Consider the following 23,386-nt stretch of genomic DNA (forward strand, 5'->3'; position numbering starts at 1 on the left):
GCGATACCCAGGTAACATGCAGCGGGGTGGCCCCTGAGCAAGTGGCTCTCCCACCGGACTCCAGTTACTCGGAGGAAAGTGGGGGCGAGGGGGAGGCTGGTGGGAGTGGGGACAGTAGTAGTGAGGGGGGCTGCCTCGTCCTACAACAGGTGAGGCAGATCGAGTCCCCAGAGCGGTTTGGCACACTGCTCTTTGGGGATGAGGTCTGCCCTGAGGACGAGGCAACCGGAAAGAGGAAAAAGAAAAAAAACAAGCGCAAGCCAAAAAACACCGTGGCTGACAAACTTATGTTTGTCCCTCTTTCCGGGGCCCCTCTGTCCCGCTGTATGGAACCCGCTGCCCACCCCGGCTCGGGCCCTGTGGTGGGTCCGCAGCGGGGGCGCGGGGAGAGTGATGTGTGCCTGGACCTTACCGTCACATCTGGTGGTGGCGGTGAGGGTTCAGGCAGCGACATGGAGGTCGGTGCTGGTGCCAGTGGTGTAACTGGCGGTATTGGCAGTAGTGGTGTCCGGGCTCAGTCCCCGGTGGCAGGGGGGCTGGCCTGGCGCTCAGCACGGGTACAGCCAGGACCGCACCTCCGGCGGTGAGTGCTGGGGTCTCTGGATCCCCCACGCACGGGTCCGTTAAGTCTGGTCCACTTATGGGGGTCCAGAGACCTAGAAAGGGCGTGGAGGCTGCTGTGAAGCAGCAGCTAAAAAAATGCAAGGGGCTGGTAGCTCCTCTGACGGCGCCCGTGGCAAGAGCGGGGTCCCCGGCGCGTAGACCCAAAAAGGGGTCCGTGCTGGGGGCACCGCCGCCGCTGGGCGACGAGGGGGAGTGGCCAGCCCTGCCAACATCAAGTGGTGGGTTCAGGGGCGCAGTGACAGTCCGTGAGGGGGGCGTGGCCTCCCCGAGTGTTGCCCAGCCTGCAAAGGCTGCGGCATGCGGGGGGGGGCGTGTCCTCCTCGGCCGCTGTCCCGCCCGCTGTGCCCGCGTCACCTGGGGAGGGCGTGGCCTCGCAAGGGGTCACTGCTCTGCCCGGGGTGGCTGCGGCCGGCGGGGGGGGCGTGGCCTTGGCGGGCCCACTGCCTCCTGTCCCGCCTACCCCCTCAAGCAGCATAGTGCCCCCAAAAGTCGGTAGGGAGTTGTCGGGGTCCCCAGCCCGCTTACCTCCATCTGGTGGTGCGGGGGCTCTGGCGCTCCTTGGGAAGCCGGCGGGGGCGAACAGCAGAGGGCAGGGTGCGGTGGCAGTGGCCGTCCCTGTCCTCAGTGCAAAGACACCGCAAAAAGAAAAAAAAGTGGAGCCAGAGAACCCAGGAGCTGCTGCTGCTCCCAGGCTCGGGCAGGGCGTACTGAGTGCGCTCTGCTCGGAGGTATTTAAAGGGGCAGCGGCACTCTTGGACAAGAGTTGGAGCAGTGCCAGCAGCTCCAAGGAGCAGAGCGCTGGCCAGTCAGGGCCCCCAGCAGGCAGGCAGGGGTACTGCAACACCAAGTCTGCTAATGTAAATAGTGGTCTATCTGGAAGTGAGAGTGGGAGTGAGATAGGAGATATTTTTGAAGAGCTGTTTGAGGACATAAATGGTGATGTGAGCGATATGGATGAGGGAGTGAGTGTGAGTGTGAATGTGGCAGTAAATGCTGGAGTGAGTGCCGGAGCGAGTGGAAATAATAAAAGAGTGAACGGGAGAATGAATGAGGGTGCTGGCACAAGTGGTGGTAGTGGTGGGAGGGCTGGCCCGTCTGCCCCCCCATCTGCGAGGCCCCAACGTAATTATGCGGGGGTCGCGGCTGGGGGTCGGGGTGGTTCCGGGGGGGTCTCCTCGCCTCCGGGCTCCGGGGACGGCGGTTTGCACCGCCGTTTCCTGGAGGCCCTCCAAAGGGGAGAAAGATCGATCATGGTAGAGGGGAGGACAGTGGACCTGTCTTTCTGGATAGAGAGACATGGCCTAGCAGCCTTCCAAAATCAAAGGGAGGGAGGGACTGTTTGGTCTCTCCCCACAGCCGGGCAGGGGCCGCCAAGAAGGAATGTGGTCCGTCTTAGGTGGGGGGGCAGTGAAGCTAGTCCACCTAGGAGCAAGGTGGTGGAGCTCCTCCTTAAGATGGGCTTCGGGGCGAATGACATCTTTGCCCTGATACACCCTTCGGCGTCCCGCTTCTTCGACGTCAGCTTCGTGCGGCCAGAGGGGCTTGAGCTCTTCTGGTCAAACTACGAGCTGGTGCGAGAAGAGCCCGGATGGCGAGACTTCGTGGCTCAAGCGGTGTCTCGCCAAAATTCCATCAAGCGAGTGACCGTGGTTACATGTAACGAGTCACTCGCAGGCGTGGACATCATGACGTGGCTTTCCCGTTACGGGGAGGTCACCGAGGTCCCAAAAAAGAACAGGGACGAGTTTGGCATCTGGTCGGGGGGCTGGACCTTCATGGTCAAATTGAAGGTTTCCGGCGGCACGGTCACCCACATCCCTTCCTCGGCGTTCCTGGGAAGGGACAGGATCCTGGTCTTCTACCAGGGGCAACCGAAGGTCTGCCACAAGTGCGGCGACCCCACTCACTTCAGTGCCAACTGCAAGGTGCAGAAGTGCGCGTTGTGTGGTGGGGTAGGTCACCTGGCTGCCTTGTGCAAAGACATTCGGTGCCACCTGTGTGGTGACCTGGGTCACCCTCTCAGCCGCTGCCCTCGCTCTTTCTCTAATGCCGCCACAGGCCCGGTGGGGGGAGACCGCGGAGGGGCAACCCCCGGTGGCGCTGCTTCTGCTGTGGCAGGTGGTGGCGAAGGGGGAAGGGCTGAGGGGCCAGTGAGGAAGGGCAATGCTGCAAGGGGCCCCGCGTACCAGCGGAGGCAGGAAAAACGCCAGGGAGGTAAGGGACAGGTGGAGCCTCGGGCAACCGGGGTGATGCCTGCTCCTCCCTCCAGGCCCGTGGCCAAAGCCTCTGAGGCCCTGGGGGAGAGTGCGGTGAGTGAGGAGATCAGGAGGATGGAGAGAGAGGAGAAAGCGGCTGACTCGGACAATTCCTCTCAGTATGAAAGTGTTGATGAGGATGTCCAAGAGCAGCCTACAGCACCAGGTGGCAAAACCAGGCGTGCCAAGCGCAAAGCGGTGGGGAGGAAGGCTGACAAGCCTTCAAAGTCCCCCCCACCCCCGACCACAAGGGTGCATACGGAAGGGCCCGCTGACCCCCCTCTGATCAGACTCTCCAACCGGTTCAGCGCCCTCGGGGGTTCAGATGATGAACCGCAAGACGAGGGTACTGGGCCGGGGGCAACACCAGAGGGTCCTTCAGGGGATGGCGGAGTCCGTCCCTCAGGGGGCATTGCTCCTCCTGAGGGGGGACAGACCTGGAACCCGGGGGCGAGGACACCGGGGGGGGTGGGATGGACACGTCGGGAGCTTCCCTGAAAAGGAAGGTGTCTGACCCCTCCCCAGGAGGAGGTAATAGCGGGGTAGGGAAGAAATTGGCCATCCAACTCGATCACCCATGATGGCTGAACTCGCCCCGTTGACGCTGGCGTCTATTAATGTCGCCAGCATTAAGTCAGATGCGGCTCGCTTCACGGCCTTTGATTTTTTCTCCCGGATTGAGGCAGAAATTTTATTCTTGCAAGAGACCAGACTAACAGACATGGGGGCCATCTATAAAGCACGGAAGGAGTGGAGGTGCGGGCCCTCATACTGGTCTCTTGCGGCCGAGCCGTATAGCGGGGTGGCAGTCCTTTTTAAGACTGCAGCAGTTGAATGCCGACGGGTTACTGAGTTGGAAATGGGGAGGTGCCTGATCCTAGATGTCTTCATGAGGGGACAAGAGCTCCGGCTCATCAACATCTACGGCCCGCAGTCCAAGTGGGACCGCAAATGTCTCTTCCTGAGGATCAAGCCCTTTCTTTTTACGAGCCGACAGGTGGTCTTCGGTGGGGACTTCAACACCATTACGAGGTCCCGTGACCGGGGGGGTCCCGGAGATCGCCTGGCTTATGATAGCGTCGCGTTGAATAGCATAGCCAGTGAAGCTCGCCTGGTGGATGCCCACATCCGGCACACCCCAGGTCACGGAGGTTTCACCTACCATAGGGGTAGCTGTAGGTCTAGAATAGACAGGTTTTTTTGAAGGAGGACGCCATCTTTTCTGCTGTGTCCGCCGTTGAGGTGGAGTTCTCCGATCACTGTCTAATTTTCTTTTCTCTGAATGTTGCAGAGACTCCTCGGATGGGAAGAGGGCTGTGGAAGCTCAATTCGTCCCTGCTGGAAGAAGCGGAGGTGAGACAATCCTTCGAGGATTTTCTTCAGAGCCAGGTACCGCTGTTGGATCTCTGTAGTAGTAAGTCAGAGTGGTGGGAGATCTTCAAAAAGCGGGTGGCGGGGTTCTTCCGTCAGCTCTCGAGCCTCAGGAGTCTGAACAGGCACCGCTTGTACCAGGCTCTGGGGAGGAAACTCGAGCAGCTTGTCTCGACTGGAGGTGACCGAGAGGAAATCTCCAGAGTGAAGTCTTTGCTCAAGAGGTGTCAGTATGATAGGCACACATCCTTGGTTTTTGAGAGGGACTTCGGGAAGTACCGCTCGCCCGACCCTTACAGAAACTGTAAGATGTCAGTGAATTGTAAGATGGTGACAGGACTGATCGACAGTACGGGGTCCCTGAACAGATCCAAATCAGGGATCCTGGAGGTAGTCAGATCCTTCTACTCACACCTCTTGGAAAAGAAGGATCTGGATCGGGACAGGATGTCGGCTTTCCTGGCTGAAGCCATCCCTGAGCCAGGGGGTGACCCCTCTCTTGGTGTTTTGGCAGAAGAAATCAGGGAAGAGGAAGTGAGACTGGCCATTGATGGGCTTCGGCTCAAGAAATCGCCAGGTCCGGATGGCTTAACATCTGAGTTCTATAAGACTTTTAGGGACTCCTTGGTCCCCCTCTTGACAGGGGTCTTTAATGAGTGTCTCTCCTCGGGCACTCTTCCCGGCTCAATGAGGAAGTCAGCCCTCATTATTCTGTCAAAGGGTAAGGATCCGTCCCGAATCGAGAACTGGCGTCCCATAGCGCTTCTCGATACGGACCGGAAGGTTCTGGCCAAGGTGCTGTTTAATCGGCTGGTGAAGTTTGCACCCCGGCTCCTTTCAGGGGCCCAGCATTGCTCTGTTCCAGGCCGCAGTACTTTTAGTGCTGTGCTCGGTGTCCGAGAGGCAGTGGAGCAGGGTAGGGCAGGTCACTGGAAGGGGTACTTGCTGTCATTAGATCAAGCGAAAGCCTTTGACCGGGTCAACCACGAGTACCTCTGGTCCGTCCTTTTGAGGTATGGTCTGCCTGGGAGGTTTGTAAAATGGTTAGAGATCTTGTACCAAGGGGCTGAGACTTTTCCGCTGGTGAATGGTTGGTCAGGTCGCCCTTTTGAGGTGGGTTCTGGGGTCCGTCAGGGCTGTCCGCTGAGCCCGCTTTTATACGTGTTCGCGATCGATCCCTTCTTAAGGAGGGTAGATCGTGGACCGTTGGCGGGAGTCGGGATGGACCGGGCGGGCTCTGGCTCCTCTCTGAGGGTGGTGGCGTACGCCGATGATGTTTCCCTGTTCGTATCCTCGAGAGGGGAGGCGGACACGGTCATGTCGGAGGTAGTGCGCTACTCGGAGGCATCCGGGTCCATGATCAACCGGGATAAGTGTGAAAGTCTCTGGCTGGGAGGGGGAGATCCTAGTTTTGATCTCCCGGACACCCTTCCAGGGCCCCAGGCCACCGCCAAAATTCTAGGCATCGAATTTGGCCCCGGGGACTACCCCCAGCAAAATTGGGAGGGCAGACTTAAGATCGCCGCCCAAAAGGTGGACCAATGGAAGGGTTGGTCTTTAACCCTGAGGGAAAGGGTTGCCCTGGCTAAAGGCTATCTGCTACCTTTATTGATATACCTGGGCAGTGTGTGCATCTTGCCGGAACCTCTCTGGACGCGGGTCTATAGCCTGTTCTTCCAATTGTTATGGGGGAATAGGCTTAACCTAATCAAGAGGGAGGTTACATACCGTACGAGGAGACTAGGCGGGTTGGGTATGGTCAACCCGGTGGTGTTTCTAGTAAACACCTTTCTTAAGACTAACATCTCCAACCTCTGGCTAGAGAGGGCTCCTCCGTGGGTAGTCTCCTGCAAGGGTTGGCTTTGGCCTTTCTTCCAGGAATGGGAGACAGGAGGGCGGGTGAAGGACCTACGCACACCTCATGGGCATCTCCCGGCTTATGCTACCCCGGTTCTGAAGGTGATCCGCCGGTGGGGTCTGGGAATGTGGGAAATCAGGACCATGTCGAGGCAGTGCCTTGACAGGAGGGTCCTGTTGACCCATTTCCAGAAGCCCCTGGCCCTTAAGGATTGCCCAGGCCGGGATCTGGAGGTCGGGCTGGGGCTTTTAAATTCTAAGCGGATCCCCATGAAGTTTTGGGACTTGACCTGGCGTTGCTTCCACGGGAGGCTGTATGTAAGGGACAACTTGAAGTGCAGGAACGCCGATGACCGGGGTTGCCCTCGTGAGGAGTGTGGCGACGTGCTGGAAAGCATGGAGCACTTCCTGCTTCATTGTCCCTTTAATGCAGAGGTTTACAACAGGGTGGGTGCCTCCATACGTTGGCCGCGGCTGGCGTCCCTCTCCTACGCTGAATGGGCCTATGGAGCGTTCAGATTCCTGGGTGGCCGGGACCCGTGCACTTTATTCCTAGTCAGTGCAGCGGTTAGGTTCCACACTTGGAATGCACGGTGCCTAGTTACGACGCGGAAAAAAACCCTCCCAAGGGATGAGGTGGTAGGAAACATCTTGGGTGACCTGGTGAAGGTCCGTTCTTTGGAGTTCGAAAGGTTGGGTGTGAGGAAGGCCTCTTGGCTTTGGAGAGGCCTCTCCTTTTAAAAACGCACTCAAGGGAGAGCTAGCTCCGTGTGAATGAGGGTAGGGATAGCATAAGTTTCACTGGGTGTGTTAGGGACAGAAGTAGGGGCAGATAGGGACAGGGAGGGACAGGCACTGAGGGACAGATAGAGAGTTAGTTATGATAAGTTAGGTAGAGTAGGGGCAGGTAGGGACAGATAGGGACAGGTTTCTTTTTTAGGGACAGAAGTAGGGACAGTCTTAGTTCTTGAGGGATAGGATGAATGTGTTAGTGAGGGATGGAGCCTCTAGAACCCCGTTTTCCTGGTGGTGGGCTGGTGCATGCCACCTTAGCTTTTTGTTTTAAAAACAGGACATATAATGGATATTGGGCTTACAGGTGCCAAACTTGGGCCTTGGGTATGTAAATGCTGTGTTTAGTTTGTATATTAATGCGTAAGTAGATGGGATGGTATTGAGAGTTTTGGAAAATGTCTTTTGGTTGTGCTTTGGTAAAAGGAAAAACATATAACACACGTTTTTTTGTTTTTTTAGTTAGAATGTGTGGATGGGGTGTAGTCAGGTTGGGAGGGGGGTGCATGGGGGGTGGTGGATGGATGACCGGATGCCAAGAGCAACATGAAGGAGCAAAGGAGCAGGGCAGGAGAAGTAGACTCTGCGGACCCTGGAAATAGTTTTCGTGTGGAATCAAAAGGCCATAAACTTTCGTGGACCAGATTTTGCAGTGACAAGGCTACAAACTTGTAGGACCTGCGGTGCAAGGTGGTGGGAAAAAAGGCTGCGAACTTGTTGCCATGTGTGGGAGAGAAAAAAAAAAAAAAATCTTTGCTGTGTAATAGGAGGTAAGGTTTGTCGGCCAAAGTGGCAGAGTTCTTGTTTTTTTTCAAGGCGGAGGGCCAGGAAAGGGTTATTTTCGTTTGGTTTTTGTAAATAGTAAAATTGTAAATAGTAAACCAGTAAAATCGGTGAGGTGTGAATGGGGGTGAATGGGGTGAGAGTGGGGAGTGGGGTTTATGTTTCTTTGTATTCTCTTTTAAGTGGATTCCTGCTGGGGGACCCTAAGCTGCCGAGCTCAGTGGAGGACAAGGAAAGGATTTGGACTTTCAGTTGTTTGCGCATGTTTTGCACATTTTATGTCTGTCTATGTTGGTTTTCTTTAGTTTATGTATTGTGGTTTGTTTCTGAGTGTAATTTTGATAATTTTGTAAAATAAAAGAGTTGGAGGATAAGACACGATGTAACAGCAGAATAGTGACTGCAGCTCTGGAGGTGACTGGAGAATAGAGCACGCCCAGGAAGAGGAGGAGCATCTGTGCTGAGCATCTGCAGGCTAGGGCCTTGCTAAGCTCCTGGGAAGGGAGGTTTTTTCCTGCAAGGACTTTCCATCTGCCCCCTTCCCAGGAAAGAGGACTTTCCCTGGGACTGAGCGCCGGGGCTGTGCCCCTGGCTCCCATCCCCCGGCAAGCCAGCTGGGGGTGGGGGGCCTCAGCACCATCCAGAGGCCAGGGTGCAGCCAGCCAGTCCCAGGGAGATGGGGAAGAGACGGAGCCAGGAGAGAGGGGGTCGCAGGACCCAGGAGCCCCGGGACACCGGGCCCCCCGAAGCTGGTACCGTGGCGGCTCCTCCTCCCGGAGGAGTGGCGGCCCAGAGCAGAGGTGCAGTGGCAGAGCCCCCCAACATCTGGGGCTCCAGAGCTGAGGGAGAGCCATCCACCATCTACGCCTCCCGCATCCATGCGCACCTCTGCGAATATGAGGAGGCCGCCAAACAGCTGGGAAAACTCCGGGAGGAGTTAAGGGGAGCACGAGCGGTGGCTAAGAACCGGCTCCCCGCCTCGAGACGAGCTGAGGTCTCCGCCACGGTGGAGAGGCTGAAGGGGGCTATCAGGGCCTTGGAGGAGATACGGGCGGCTATCCTGAGTGGGAGCGGCCCCTTTGCAGAGAAACTGAAAAATGATGACCGGTTTAGAGCCATGACCGGAGGGTCTCCTGGGGGGTCGGGAGGCCCCTGCCAGGTGGAGCACGAAGAGGAGGATGGTGGAACATCTACGCCTGCCCCACCTGAAGGCCTGGTGAGCAACAACACCCAGGTAACATGCAGCGGGGTGGCCCCTGAGCAAGTGGCTCTCCCACCGGACTCCAGTTACTCGGAGGAAAGTGGGGGCGAGGGGGAGGCTGGTGGGAGTGGGGACAGTAGTAGTGAGGGGGGCTGCCTCGTCCTACAACAGGTGAGGCAGATCGAGTCCCCAGAGCGGTTTGGCACACTGCTCTTTGGGGATGAGGTCTGCCCTGAGGACGAGGCAACCGGAAAGAGGAAAAAGAAAAAAAACAAGCGCAAGCCAAAAAACACCGTGGCTGACAAACTTATGTTTGTCCCTCTTTCCGGGGCCCCTCTGTCCCGCTGTATGGAACCCGCTGCCCACCCCGGCTCGGGCCCTGTGGTGGGTCCGCAGCGGGGGCGCGGGGAGAGTGATGTGTGCCTGGACCTTACCGTCACATCTGGTGGTGGCGGTGAGGGTTCAGGCAGCGACATGGAGGTCGGTGCTGGTGCCAGTGGTGTAACAGCCGCTGGCGGTATTGGCAGTAGTGGTGTCCGGGCTCAGTCCCCGGTGGCAGGGGGGGCTGGCCTGGCGCTCAGCACGGGTACAGCCAGGACCGCACCTCCGGCGGTGAGTGCTGGGGTCTCTGGATCCCCCACGCACGGGTCCGTTAAGTCTGGTCCACTTATCGGGGTCCAGAGACCTAGAAAGGGCGTGGAGGCTGCTGTGAAGCAGCAGCTAAAAAAATGCAAGGGGCTGGTAGCTCCTCTGACGGCGCCCGTGGCAAGAGCGGGGTCCCCGGCGCGTAGACCCAAAAAGGGGTCCGTGCTGGGGGCACCGCCGCCGCTGGGCGATGAGGGGGAGTGGCCAGCCCTGCCAACATCAAGTGGTGGGTTCAGGGGCGCAGTGACAGTCCGTGAGGGGGGCGTGGCCTCCCCGAGTGTTGCCCAGCCTGCAAAGGCTGCGGCATGCGGGGGGGGCGTGTCCTCCTCGGCCGCTGTCCCGCCCGCTGTTCCCGCGTCACCTGGGGAGGGCGTGGCCTCGCAAGGGGTCACTGCTCTGCCCGGGGTGGCTGCGGCCGGCGGGGGGGGCGTGGCCTTGGCGGGCCCACTGCCTCCTGTCCCGCCTACCCCCTCAAGCAGCATAGTGCCCCCAAAAGTCGGTAGGGAGTTGTCGGGGTCCCCAGCCCGCTTACCTCCATCTGGTGGTGCGGGGGCTCTGGCGCTCCTTGGGAAGCCGGCGGGGGCGAACAGCAGAGGGCAGGGTGCGGTGGCAGTGGCCGTCCCTGTCCTCAGTGCAAAGACACCGCAAAAAGGAAAAAAAGTGGAGCCAGAGAACCCAGGAGCTGCTGCTGCTCCCAGGCTCGGGCAGGGCGTACTGAGTGCGCTCTGCTCGGAGGTATTTAAAGGGGCAGCGGCACTCCTGGACAAGAGTTGGAGCAGTGCCAGCAGCTCCAAGGAGCAGAGCACTGGCCAGTCAGGGCCCCCAGCAGGCAGGCAGGGGTACTGCAACACCAAGTCTGCTAATGTAAATAGTGGTCTATCTGGAAGTGAGAGTGGGAGTGAGATAGGAGATATTTTTGAAGAGCTGTTTGAGGACATAAATGGTGATGTGAGCGATATGGATGAGGGAGTGAGTGCGAGTGTGAATGTGGCAGTAAATGCTGGAGTGAGTGCCGGAGCGAGTGGAAATAATAAAAGAGTGAACGGGAGAGTGAATGAGGGTGCTGGCACAAGTGGTGGTAGTGGTGGGAGGGCTGGCCCGTCTGCCCCCCCAGCCGTGAGGCCCCAACGTAATTATGCGGGGGTCGCGGCTGGGGGTCGGGGTGGTTCCGGGGGGGTCTCCTCGCCTCCGGGCTCCGGGGACGGCGGTTTGCACCGCCGTTTCCTGGAGGCCCTCCAAAGGGGAGAAAGATCGATCATGGTAGAGGGGAGGACAGTGGACCTGTCTTTCTGGATAGAGAGACATGGCCTAGCAGCCTTCCAAAATCAAAGGGAGGGAGGGACTGTTTGGTCTCTCCCCACAGCCGGGCAGGGGCCGCCAAGAAGGAATGTGGTCCGTCTTAGGTGGGGGGGCAGTGAAGCTAGTCCACCTAGGAGCAAGGTGGTGGAGCTCCTCCTTAAGATGGGCTTCGGGGCGAATGACATCTTTGCCCTGATACACCCTTCGGCGTCCCGCTTCTTCGACGTCAGCTTCGTGCGGCCAGAGGGGCTTGAGCTCTTCTGGTCAAACTACGAGCTGGTGCGGGAAGAGCCCGGATGGCGAGACTTCGTGGCTCAAGCGGTGTCTCGCCAAAATTCCGTCAAGCGAGTGACCGTGGTTACATGTAACGAGTCACTCGCAGGCGTGGACATCATGACGTGGCTTTCCCGTTACGGGGAGGTCACCGAGGTCCCAAAAAAGAACAGGGACGAGTTTGGCATCTGGTCGGGGGGCTGGACCTTCATGGTCAAATTGAAGGTTTCCGGCGGCACGGTCACCCACATCCCTTCCTCGGCGTTCCTGGGAAGGGACAGGATCCTGGTCTTCTACCAGGGGCAACCGAAGGTCTGCCACAAGTGCGGCGACCCCACTCACTTCAGCGCCAACTGCAAGGTGCAGAAGTGCGCGTTGTGTGGTGGGGTAGGTCACCTGGCTGCCTTGTGCAAAGACATTCGGTGCCACCTGTGTGGTGACCTGGGTCACCCTCTCAGCCGCTGCCCTCGCTCTTTCTCTAATGCCGCCACAGGCCCGGTGGGGGGAGACCGCGGGGGGGCAACCCCCGGTGGCGCTGCTTCTGCTGTGGCAGGTGGTGGCGAAGGGGGAAGGGCTGAGGGGCCAGTGAGGAAGGGCAATGCTGCAAGGGGCCCCGCGTACCAGCGGAGGCAGGAAAAACGCCAGGGAGGTAAGGGACAGGTGGAGCCTCGGGCAACCGGGGTGATGCCTGCTCCTCCCTCCAGGCCCGTGGCCAAAGCCTCTGAGGCCCTGGGGGAGAGTGCGGTGAGTGAGGAGATCAGGAGGATGGAGAGAGAGGAGAAAGCGGCTGACTCGGACAATTCCTCTCAGTATGAAAGTGTTGATGAGGATGTCCAAGAGCAGCCTACAGCACCAGGTGGCAAAACCAGGCGTGCCAAGCGCAAAGCGGTGGGGAGGAAGGCTGACAAGCCTTCAAAGTCCCCCCCGCCCCCGACCACAAGGGTGCATACGGAAGGGCCCGCTGACCCCCCTCTGATCAGACTCTCCAACCGGTTCAGCGCCCTCGGGGGTTCAGATGATGAACCGCAAGACGAGGGTACTGGGCCGGGGGTAACACCGGAGGGTCCTTCGGGGGATGGCGGAGTCCGTCCCTCAGGGGGCATTGCTCCTCCTGAGGGGGGGACAGACCTGGAACCCGGGGGCGAGGACACCGGGGGGGGTGGGATGGACACGTCGGGAGCTTCCCTGAAAAGGAAGGTGTCTGACCCCTCCCCAGGAGGAGGTAATAGCGGGGTAGGGAAGAAATTGGCCATCCAACTCGATCACCCATGATGGCTGAACTCGCCCCGTTGACGCTGGCGTCTATTAATGTCGCCAGCATTAAGTCAGATGCGGCTCGCTTCACGGCCTTTGATTTTTTCTCCCGGATTGAGGCAGAAATTTTATTCTTGCAAGAGACCAGACTAACAGACATGGGGGCCATCTATAAAGCACGGAGGGAGTGGAGGTGCGGGCCCTCATACTGGTCTCTTGCGGCCGAGCCGTATAGCGGGGTGGCAGTCCTTTTTAAGACTGCAGCAGTTGAATGCCGACGGGTTACTGAGTTGGAAATGGGGAGGTGCCTGATCCTAGATGTCTTCATGAGGGGACAAGAGCTCCGGCTCATCAACATCTACGGCCCGCAGTCCAAGTGGGACCGCAAATGTCTCTTCCTGAGGATCAAGCCCTTTCTTTTTACGAGCCGACAGGTGGTCTTCGGTGGGGACTTCAACACCATTACGAGGTCCCGTGACCGGGGGGGTCCCGGAGATCGCCTGGCTTATGATAGCGTCGCGTTGAATAGCATAGCCAGTGAAGCTCGCCTGGTGGATGCCCACATCCGGCACACCCCAGGTCACGGAGGTTTCACCTACCATAGGGGTAGCTGTAGGTCTAGAATAGACAGGTTTTTTTTGAAGGAGGACGCCATCTTTTCTGCTGTGTCCGCCGTTGAGGTGGAGTTCTCCGATCACTGTCTAATTTTCTTTTCTCTGAATGTTGCAGAGACTCCTCGGATGGGAAGAGGGCTGTGGAAGCTCAATTCGTCCCTGCTGGAAGAAGCGGAGGTGAGACAATCCTTCGAGGATTTTCTTCAGAGCCAGGTACCGCTGTTGGATCTCTGTAGTAGTAAGTCAGAGTGGTGGGAGATCTTCAAAAAGCGGGTGGCGGGGTTCTTCCGTCAGCTCTCGAGCCTCAGGAGTCTGAACAGGCACCGCTTGTACCAGGCTCTGGGGAGGAAACTCGAGCAGCTTGTCTCGACTGGAGGTGACCGAGAGGAAATCTCCAGAGTGAAATCTTTGCTCAAGAGGTGTCAGTATGATAGGCACACATCTTTGGTTTTTGAGAGGGACTTCGGGAAGTACCGCTCGCCCGACCCTTACAGAAACTGTAAGATGTCAGTGAATTGTAAGATGGTGACAGGACTGATCGACAGTACGGGGTCCCTGAACAGATCCAAATCAGGGATCCTGGAGGTGGTCAGATCCTTCTACTCACACCTCTTGGAAAAGAAGGATCTGGATCGGGACAGGATGTCGGCTTTCCTGGCTGAAGCCATCCCTGAGCCAGGGGGTGACCCCTCTCTTGGTGTTTTGGCAGAAGAAATCAGGGAAGAGGAAGTGAGACTGGCCATTGATGGGCTTCGGCTCAAGAAATCGCCAGGTCCGGATGGCTTAACATCTGAGTTCTATAAGACTTTTAGGGACTCCTTGGTCCCCCTCTTGACAGGGGTCTTTAATGAGTGTCTCTCCTCGGGCACTCTTCCCGGCTCAATGAGGAAGTCAGCCCTCATTATTCTGTCAAAGGGTAAGGATCCGTCCCGAATCGAGAACTGGCGTCCCATAGCGCTTCTCGATACGGACCGGAAGGTTCTGGCCAAGGTGCTGTTTAATCGGCTGGTGAAGTTTGCACCCCGGCTCCTTTCAGGGGCCCAGCATTGCTCTGTTCCAGGCCGCAGTACTTTTAGTGCTGTGCTCGGTGTCCGAGAGGCAGTGGAGCAGGGTAGGGCAGGTCACTGGAAGGGGTACTTGCTGTCATTAGATCAAGCGAAAGCCTTTGACCGGGTCAACCACGAGTACCTCTGGTCCGTCCTTTTGAGGTATGGTCTGCCTGGGAGGTTTGTAAAATGGTTAGAGATCTTGTACCAAGGGGCTGAGACTTTTCCGCTGGTGAATGGTTGGTCAGGTCGTCCTTTTGAGGTGGGTTCTGGGGTCCGTCAGGGCTGTCCGCTGAGCCCGCTTTTATACGTGTTCGCGATCGATCCCTTCTTAAGGAGGGTAGATCGTGGACCGTTGGCGGGAGTCGGGATGGACCGGGCGGGCTCTGGCTCCTCTCTGAGGGTGGTGGCGTACGCCGATGATGTTTCCCTGTTCGTATCCTCGAGAGGGGAGGCGGACTGGGTCATGTCGGAGGTAGTGCGCTACTCGGAGGCATCCGGGTCCATGATCAACCGGGATAAGTGTGAAAGTCTCTGGCTGGGAGGGGGAGATCCTAGTTTTGATCTCCCGGACACCCTTCCAGGGCCCCAGGCCACCGCCAAAATTCTAGGCATCGAATTTGGCCCCGGGGACTACCCCCAGCAAAATTGGGAGGGCAGACTTAAGATCGCCGCCCAAAAGGTGGACCAATGGAAGGGTTGGTCTTTAACCCTGAGGGAAAGGGTTGCCCTGGCTAAAGGCTATCTGCTACCTTTATTGATATACCTGGGCAGTGTGTGCATCTTGCCGGAACCTCTCTGGACGCGGGTCTATAGCCTGTTCTTCCAATTGTTATGGGGGAATAGGCTTAACCTAATCAAGAGGGAGGTTACATACCGTACGAGGAGACTAGGCGGGTTGGGTATGGTCAACCCGGTGGTGTTTCTAGTAAACACCTTTCTTAAGACTAACATCTCTAACCTCTGGCTAGAGAGGGCTCCTCCGTGGGTAGTCTCCTGCAAGGGTTGGCTTTGGCCTTTCTTCCAGGAATGGGAGACAGGAGGGCGGGTGAAGGACCTACGCACACCTCATGGGCATCTTCCGGCTTACGCTACCCCGGTTCTGAAGGTGATCCGCCGGTGGGGTCTGGGAATGTGGGAAATCAGGACCATGTCGAGGCAGTGCCTTGACAGGAGGGTCCTGTTGACCCATTTCCAGAAGCCCCTGGCCCTTAAGGATTGCCCAGGCCGGGATCTGGAGGTCGGGCTGGGGCTTTTAAATTCTAAGCGGATCCCCATGAAGTTTTGGGACTTGACCTGGCGTTGCTTCCACAGGAGGCTGTATGTAAGGGACAACTTGAAGTGCAGGAACTCCGATGACCGGGGTTGCCCTCGTGAGGAGTGTGGCGACGTGCTGGAAAGCATGGAGCACTTCCTGCTTCATTGTCCCTTTAATGCAGAGGTTTACAATAGGGTGGGTGCCTCCATACGTTGGCCGCGGCTGGCGTCCCTCTCCTACGCTGAATGGGCCTATGGAGCGTTCAGATCCCTGGGTGGCCGGGACCCGTGCACTTTATTCCTAGTCAGTGCAGCGGTTAGGTTCCACACTTGGAATGCACGGTGCCTAGTTACGACGCGGAAAAAAACCCTCCCAAGGGATGAGGTGGTAGGAAACATCTTGGGTGACCTGGTGAAGGTCCGTTCTTTGGAGTTCGAAAGGTTGGGTGTGAGGAAGGCCTCTTGGCTTTGGAGAGGCCTCTCCTTTTAAAAACGCACTCAAGGGAGAGCTAGCTCCGTGTGAATGAGGGTAGGGATAGCATAAGTTTCACTGGGTGTGTTAGGGACAGAAGTAGGGGCAGATAGGGACAGGGAGGGACAGATAGAGAGTTAGTTATGATAAGTTAGGTAGAGTAGGGGCAGGTAGGGACAGATAGGGACAGGTTTCTTTTTTTAGGGACAGAAGTAGGGACAGTCTTAGTTCTTGAGGGATAGGATGAATGTGTTAGTGAGGGATGGAGCCTCTAGAACCCCGTTTTCCTGGTGGTGGGCTGGTGCATGCCACCTTAGCTTTTTGTTTTAAAAACAGGACATATAATGGATATTGGGCTTACAGGTGCCAAACTTGGGCCTTGGGTATGTAAATGCTGTGTTTAGTTTGCATATTAATGCGTAAGTAGATGGGATGGTATTGAGAGTTTTGGAAAATGTCTTTTGGTTGTGCTTTGGCAAAAGAAAAAGCATATAACACACGTTTTTTTTGTTTTTTTAGTTAGAATGTGTGGATGGGGTGTAGTCAGGTTGGGAGGGGGGTGCATGGGGGGTGGTGGATGGATGACCGGATGCCAAGAGCAACATGAAGGAGCAGGGCAGGAGAAGTAGACTCTGCGGACCCTGGAAATAATTTTCGTGTGGAATCAAAAGGCCATAAACTTTCGTGGACCAGATTTTGCAGTGACAAGGCTACAAACTTGTAGGACCTGCGGTGCAAGGTGGTGGGAAAAAAAAGGCTGCGAACTTGTTGCCATGTGTGGGAGAGGAAAAAAAAAAAAAAAAATCTTTGCTGTGTAATAGGAGGTAAGGTTTGTCGGCCAAAGTGGCAGAGTTCTTGTTTTTTTTCAAGGCGGAGGGCCAGGAAAGGGTTATTTTCGTTTGGTTTTTGTAAATAGTAAAATTGTAAATAGTAAACTAGTAAAATCGGTGAGGTGTGAATGGGGGTGAATGGGGTGAGAGTGGGGAGTGGGGTTTATGTTTCTTTGTATTCTCTTTTCAGTGGATTCCTGCTGGGGGACCCTAAGCTGCCGAGCTCAGTGGGGGACAAGGAAAGGATTTGGACTTTCAGTTGTTTGCGCATGTTTTGCACATTTTATGTCTGTCTATGTTGGTTTTCTTTAGTTTATGTATTGTGGTTTGTTTCTGAGTGTAATTTTGATAATTTTGTAAAATAAAAGAGTTGGAGGATAAGACATGATGTAACAGCAGAATAGTGACTGCAGCTCTGGAGGTGACTGGAGTATGAGACATGACAGAGCACAGAGTAGATGACATCATATGTGGATACATTTAGTTGCAGAGTGAAGATGATTTATAAAGAGACAGCGCAGGTACAGACCCCGCGCCTGGAATTATGCCGGTTAATGGCGTCAGCGGGTAGACTGTGCACAGCTGTGCGGAGCTGCGCTCCTCTGGCAGATTTAGGGCACTGCAGTCAGGAAGCGGCAGCAATTTAACTGAGCAGCACAATGTCGCGGGATGATAGCGATCCGGCGCCAGCCGCGGATATCGACGTAAGGCCGGGGTCACACTAACAGTTTTAATAAAGAAACGAAAGAATAGATATAGACACATAGAATACATCTCTATATATATATCTATATACACACGCATTCTATGTGTCTATATCTATTCTTTGGTTTCTGGTATAAACCCTGTCATAGGGCTCCATTATATGTCCATTTTGCAAGCCTGCGAGAAAATCTCGCCATACGGATTACATACAGATTACATACAGATGCTGACATGCGCAAAATACGCGACCACACCTTGATTACGGATGACATACGGAGCACTGTTTAGGGGACATTCATCCGTATTACGCATGTAAAATACTGACCGTATTTTGCGTCGGTTAGTGTGACCCCGGCCTTATCCTTCTAGTAAACACTACAACCTCCCAGTCTCAGAGCGAACACTGAGTGTGATCACCCCCTGCCCCAGTGGGTCACATGTGACCGTCCATTACTGGAGCGGCACACACAGTATATGTGACCACCGAGCAGGTGATTGGCATCACTGCTGTACAGATAGCGTGCACCCACCTGACTATGACCCCACCCTACCACTAGGTGGTGACGGCCTCCACAGTGGTCTGAGCTGCTCCCATCAGTCTAAGGCCGGGGTCCCACTAGCATCGGCTCCGATGTGCTGTGCGTGAGAGAATCGGAGACGCAGTCATTTCTCCATCTCCTCTGCTGCCGGAGTCTGCAGGAATCGCTGCACTCAGGCGACATCCAAGTGCAGTGCGATGTTTCACGGGTGAATGCGAACCGATCGGAGCAGGAAAAAAAAACGACACTGAGAACACGAGTAGAGGATTACACCGGTGCGAATGAAATGAGAGCATGGTCTGCAGTGCACAGACTGACCGAGGGTCTCCCGAGCGTCACAGCCTCATGGAAATGTATGGAACTGTCACGCTCGGGTCGGGAGACCTCCTGTCAGTCGGAGCTCTGCCGTCCACGTTGCACAATTGTCTTCATGAATAATCACGCTGGGTGTAGTCAGGGCTGGGTCCTATCAGGTGAGGATGATAGTGGTTGGAGTTGTCCCTCAGCGTCTGTGGAGCCCCCCGAACAGTAGAATCCCCACAGATCCATAGTAACTGCTTATAATCCTGAGATATCCTACAACTTTCTCATAGACTTGGAGGGACCTCATTAAATATTGCAGACCCCCCAAGTGTTCAGTTCATCAGGGGTTTCCAGGTCCCTGATTGTCTTCAGCGAATCAAAGCAGATGTGTCACCAGATTTCACAATTCAAACTAAATATGCTATTAATTGATCTCTTAGACCTAATGTGGCTGGTGTACTTACTATGAAAATCCAGGTCAGAACAGCCATGTAATTCCAATGTTGAAATGAGCATTTTATCAGTCCAGCTACAAAGTGATCTCAGAAGTTCAAGTGTAATTAATCTCCTCCCACCCAGCTTGACAGACAGCTCTCCAGTCCCCGCCCACACAGCCTGGCAGCTCTCCAATCCCCGCCCATCCACCTTGACAGCTCTCCAGTCTCTGCCTCCCCCATCAGTCTGTTGGAGAATTGCAGCTTATGCTGAGCAGTGTGAGATGTCAGCATGGAGGACAATGAGGAGCTGTCAATCAGGCTAAGAGATTATGGATAAATTTACACCTACAGCCATTCTATCAGGGATCATCATAGTAAGTACAGCAGCCTCATCAGGTGAAAGTGAGCTATGTAACGACGCATGCAGTTTATATTATTAAATCTTGTGACAGGTCCATTATAAAACTATTTCAGTGACCTCTAGAGGGTGAAAACCGTTCAGACCACGTCCTGCTCAGGTGATGCGTTACAATGTATCAGTGCAGGTCCCAGATGCCTGGCTCACAGAGGATTGCCTAGACTGTATACAATTGTAAGTGAGAGTCACTGACAGCCAGCAGTGGTGAACAGGAGCTGATCTCATTATACAGTGATTACTCATGACTGAGTCGACGTCCGGACCCCGCTATAGTCGGAGACGTCACAACTTCTTTTCCTCTGTCTTAGGCTGAAGGAACATTTCAGGTCACACAAGAAAGAGGAGAACTTATCTCTGCCATACCACGTGAAGAGCATCGGTCAGGTAGATCGTGTGACTGTGACGCTGGGCCGCATGACCCTGGACTGCAGCGCTGCCGTGATCGGTGGGTACTAGGGGCCTCATGCTGACCCGATCGTCATCAAGGGTTATAGTGATGAGCGAACGTGCTGGAAAAAGTGTTATCTGAGCATGCTTGGGTGCCGAGTGTCTTGGGCATGCTTGGATAATATGTCCGAGTCCCTGTGGCTGAATCATTCTTGACTGTTAGGCCTCCTTCAGACATCCATGTGTCTGGTGCGTGCGGTGACGGTTTTCACATGTCAGTGTTTTTTTCGGATCAAAACACGCTGACATGTCCGTTTTTAAACAGTAGCACGGGCCGCAAAACGTCCCGCACATGTGCACATGGATGACACACTGGGATGTCATCGGGGTGACACGTACCGGCACCTGAGAAGCAGCGGTACAGTTAGCGCTGTTCCCCTGCGCCGGGTGCTGAACAGGCTCTCATCATTCTCCCCTGCTCTACCGGCGATCAGCGGGAGCAGATGAGGATGATGAGAGTTATATGCAACTGATAACAACGACAGCGGCTGATGTGACTATTGCTCCCATCAGCCTACACCTGCTGCCGCTAATAACAGTGAGAGCAGGAGCGGCTGATGGGAGTACTCATCAATAGTGCAGGCAGACTTCATTGTCAGATCTGGAAACTGGGTTCCCTTAGGGCAGCGATTTCCAACCTGTGGGGATCTTGAACTACTGCAAAACTACCACTCATCCTGAGCTACAGGCTAAGCTCACAGTGAGGATGAAGCCTCACACTTTCCTCTCATTGTTCCACTATTGACTTTGGCTTACAAATACTGATGGAAAATACTGACCGTATACTGAACGTGTGAACGTGGCCTAAAACCTCTCCAGACATAGTCCTGCTCACACAGGTGGTGTTTCGAATCACTGACAGCAAACAGTGACCTTGACCCTACAAATCCTATGAGTCCATATCCATAGGGGTTGTATGGGGTGTGAACCGGTGTAGGACACCCTTCATCTATGAGCCATGGAGAGGGGTGGAAGGGCAGTCCTGGGGGTGTAGAGGGTTCCTCACATCTCTGCCTCTTCTCTGCAGATGACAAGGAGCGGATCTTCTCCCTGGGGCTCCAGGCTCTGCGCTCCCTGAAGGTAAGAGGGTCTGCAGGGTCGGACATATTATTGGTGCAACCAGAGGCGTAGCTAGGGGTTCAGCTCAGAGGGGGTGAAAAATCTGTGTGGGACCCTAACCAGTAACCCTGATTACAACTCAGGTGGCGAAGCCAGTGGCAGTAGCTCCGGGTGGGCCCCCTCAGAGCAATGGGCCCGGGGCGAACACACCCTCTGCCCCCCCCCGGTACCTACGCTACTGGGTGCAACCTGAGCAGGGGTCCAAGAGGCGAGGGGGGCTATTTCTACCTCTAAAACAGGTGGCATTGTACATTATAATAAGTTATTGGACTGCACAGGGCCAAGATTGTGTGCGTGTCCACCGGTGCGGTCCGGATATACATGGACGCCATTATCTGTGCTCCCTGCACTGGATACAATGTATCTATGAGGGCTCATTGTGCTGTAACCAGGGGCAAACGCTGCGAACAATGAAACCGAGTGCAGCCCAGAATCACTGGGATCAGCGTCGCCTGACGCCGCTTCATTTCCTAGTGTGTGATAAACCTGGAGAAGAACCATCTGGAAGTGGGAAGAGCGGACAGAGAGGTCGTGCCGTTCATCGCCAGCCGCGGCGCTGCCACAGAGGAGCGGTGAGTGCCGGCAGCGTGGCGGACTCTGGGAATCTCCCTCCATATTTGTTCCCCAGGTCTGGACTACTCCCCTGTCCTCCAGCCAATCAGATGAAGGGGATTTATTTGAGCCCCTTGTACATAGACCACATGTGGATTTGGGGTGATTGACCACAATGGGGAGGGAGTGGGGGGTGATCCTAGGATATAGATCATATGGTTATTATGGACCAGTGTAATAATAACGCTCAGGATTAACCCTTCCCTCTCTCTTCATATCAGTTCATTGGATGCATAAGAAGATAGAACTACAGAAAACCCGCGCTGCTCTCACCGCCGTGTCGTCGTTTGCCCGCGGACCTGTGATGCCGTGGTCTCTGTGCCCCCCTCCTCCTGATGATATCACTACAGCTGGAGATTTTATACTAGATGTATTTTATTATTCTGCTATTTGTAGACACCGGCTGTCACATTGTGTCCTGTGCAGATATATATATGTGTATACCCTCTCTACACGGCTGCACCATAGCGCCACCACATGGCCAGGGCAGGAACTGCTTGCACATATTGTCACCATACCTGTAAGGTACATAGTACGGGCTCGGTTCATTATCTCACTAGTTTTTGCTGTTTTTTTTGTGCCAGACTCGTCTTTTAAAGTCTATTTTCTACTTATTTGTCACTCTTCTATCTTTTCGCTATTGTGATTGCGGATTTTGTAACCCAGCTGTTTGTAGCCGATTCCTTTTTTAGGACTTTTTAGAAAGTTACGATTTTTTTTGCGCAAAAATACCCTCGCCCGACGGAGTGACGTATTTTTTATGCCAGAAACGTTTTTCGCAAATGTTAGATTTGGGCGCGACTGTTGTAAGGATTGTGCCGCATTTTGCTCAAAAAGGTGCAAAAGTGGGAAAAAGGAAAAATCACGACTGAAAGTCAAGAATTTGGCGCAAAAAGACAAAAAAAGAAAAGCGACAAAAAAAAACCAACCCCACAACTGGTGAATCGGGCCCGAGTCGTGAGACGAGTGCAGGAGGGGAAACTTCCCACTAGCAGATGGTGAGGGGAACGGCCGACTGGTGATTTCTAGATAAACGTCGATGGTCAAACCTCAACGTATCTGCACATGGAAAAATAATAAAAAATGGTATGAAAAGTCCTCCCGCCCTGCAGCTGCTCCTCATTAATGGCTGCACTAAGCTGCTTCTGCCTCCTGGTCATTAAGACCACCGCGTCCTCACAGAACCAGGAGCGACGGCTGGTGCCAATGTCTGGATTAACGCCGAGACGACGACGTCACAGATGAAGATGGAGACTGAGGGCATGTGATAGGAAGCGGATGACTGTGTGATACTGACTGCTGAGCCGTGTATCTAATCCTCTCCTGTGTGATACTGACTGCTGAGCCGTGTATCTAATCCTCTCCTGTGTGATACTGACTGCTGAGCCGTGTATCTAATCCTCTCCTGTGTGATACTGACTGCTGGGCCGTGTATCTAATCCTCTCCTGTGTGATACTGACTGCTGAGCCGTGTATCTAATCCTCTCCTGTGTGATACTGACTGCTGAGCCGTGTATCTAATCCTCTCCTGTGTGATACTGACTGCTGAGCCGTGTATCTAATCCTCTCCTGTGTGATACTGACTGCTGAGCCGTGTATCTAATCCTCTCCTGTGTGATACTGTCTGCTGAGCCGTGTATCTAATCCTCTCCTGTGTGATACTGACTGCTGAGCCGTGTATCTAATCCTCTCCTGTGTGATACTGACTGCTGAGCCGTGTATCTAATCCTCTCCTGTGTGATACTGACTGCTGGGCCGTGTATCTAATCCTCTCCTGTGTGATACTGACTGCTGAGCCGTGTATCTAATCCTCTCCTGTGTGATACTGACTGCTGAGCCGTGTATCTAATCCTCTCCTGTGTGATACTGACTGCTGAGCCGTGTATCTAATCCTCTCCTGTGTGATACTGACTGCTGGGCCGTGTATCTAATCCTCTCCTGTGTGATACTGACTGCTGAGCCGTGTATCTAATCCTCTCCTGTGTGATACTGACTGCTGAGCCGTGTATCTAATCCTCTCCTGTGTGATACTGACTGCTGAGCCGTGTATCTAATCCTCTCCTGTGTGATACTGACTGCTGAGCCGTGTATCTAATCCTCTCCTGTGTGATACTGACTGCTGAGCCGTGTATCTAATCCTCTCCTGTGTGATACTGACTGCTGAGCCGTGTATCTAATCCTCTCCTGTGTGATACTGACTGCTGAGCCGTGTATCTAATCCTCTCCTGTGTGA

The 23,386-nt window shown here is 54.9% G+C and overlaps 1 protein-coding gene across 1 annotated transcript in view; it reads left to right on the plus strand.

Annotated features, from left to right (window-relative positions):
• The window catches only part of NRIP3 (nuclear receptor interacting protein 3), a 54,580-nt gene extending 32,329 nt beyond the window's left edge, over positions 1-22,251 (plus strand). The window contains exons 4-7 of the mRNA XM_073545185.1: positions 19,284-19,420; positions 20,450-20,502; positions 21,016-21,113; positions 21,375-22,251. Coding sequence (XP_073401286.1) covers positions 19,284-19,420; positions 20,450-20,502; positions 21,016-21,113; positions 21,375-21,390 — 304 coding nt within the window. The 3' untranslated portion in view covers positions 21,391-22,251. The remainder of the gene's footprint in view (positions 1-19,283; positions 19,421-20,449; positions 20,503-21,015; positions 21,114-21,374) is intronic.
• Positions 22,252-23,386: the final 1,135 nt, after the last annotated feature.

Source organism: Dendrobates tinctorius, unplaced genomic scaffold (assembly GCF_039654945.1).
Source record: "Dendrobates tinctorius isolate UK_male_01 unplaced genomic scaffold, ASM3965494v1 ptg000142l, whole genome shotgun sequence".
Classification (NCBI taxonomy): Eukaryota; Metazoa; Chordata; class Amphibia; order Anura; family Dendrobatidae; genus Dendrobates; species Dendrobates tinctorius.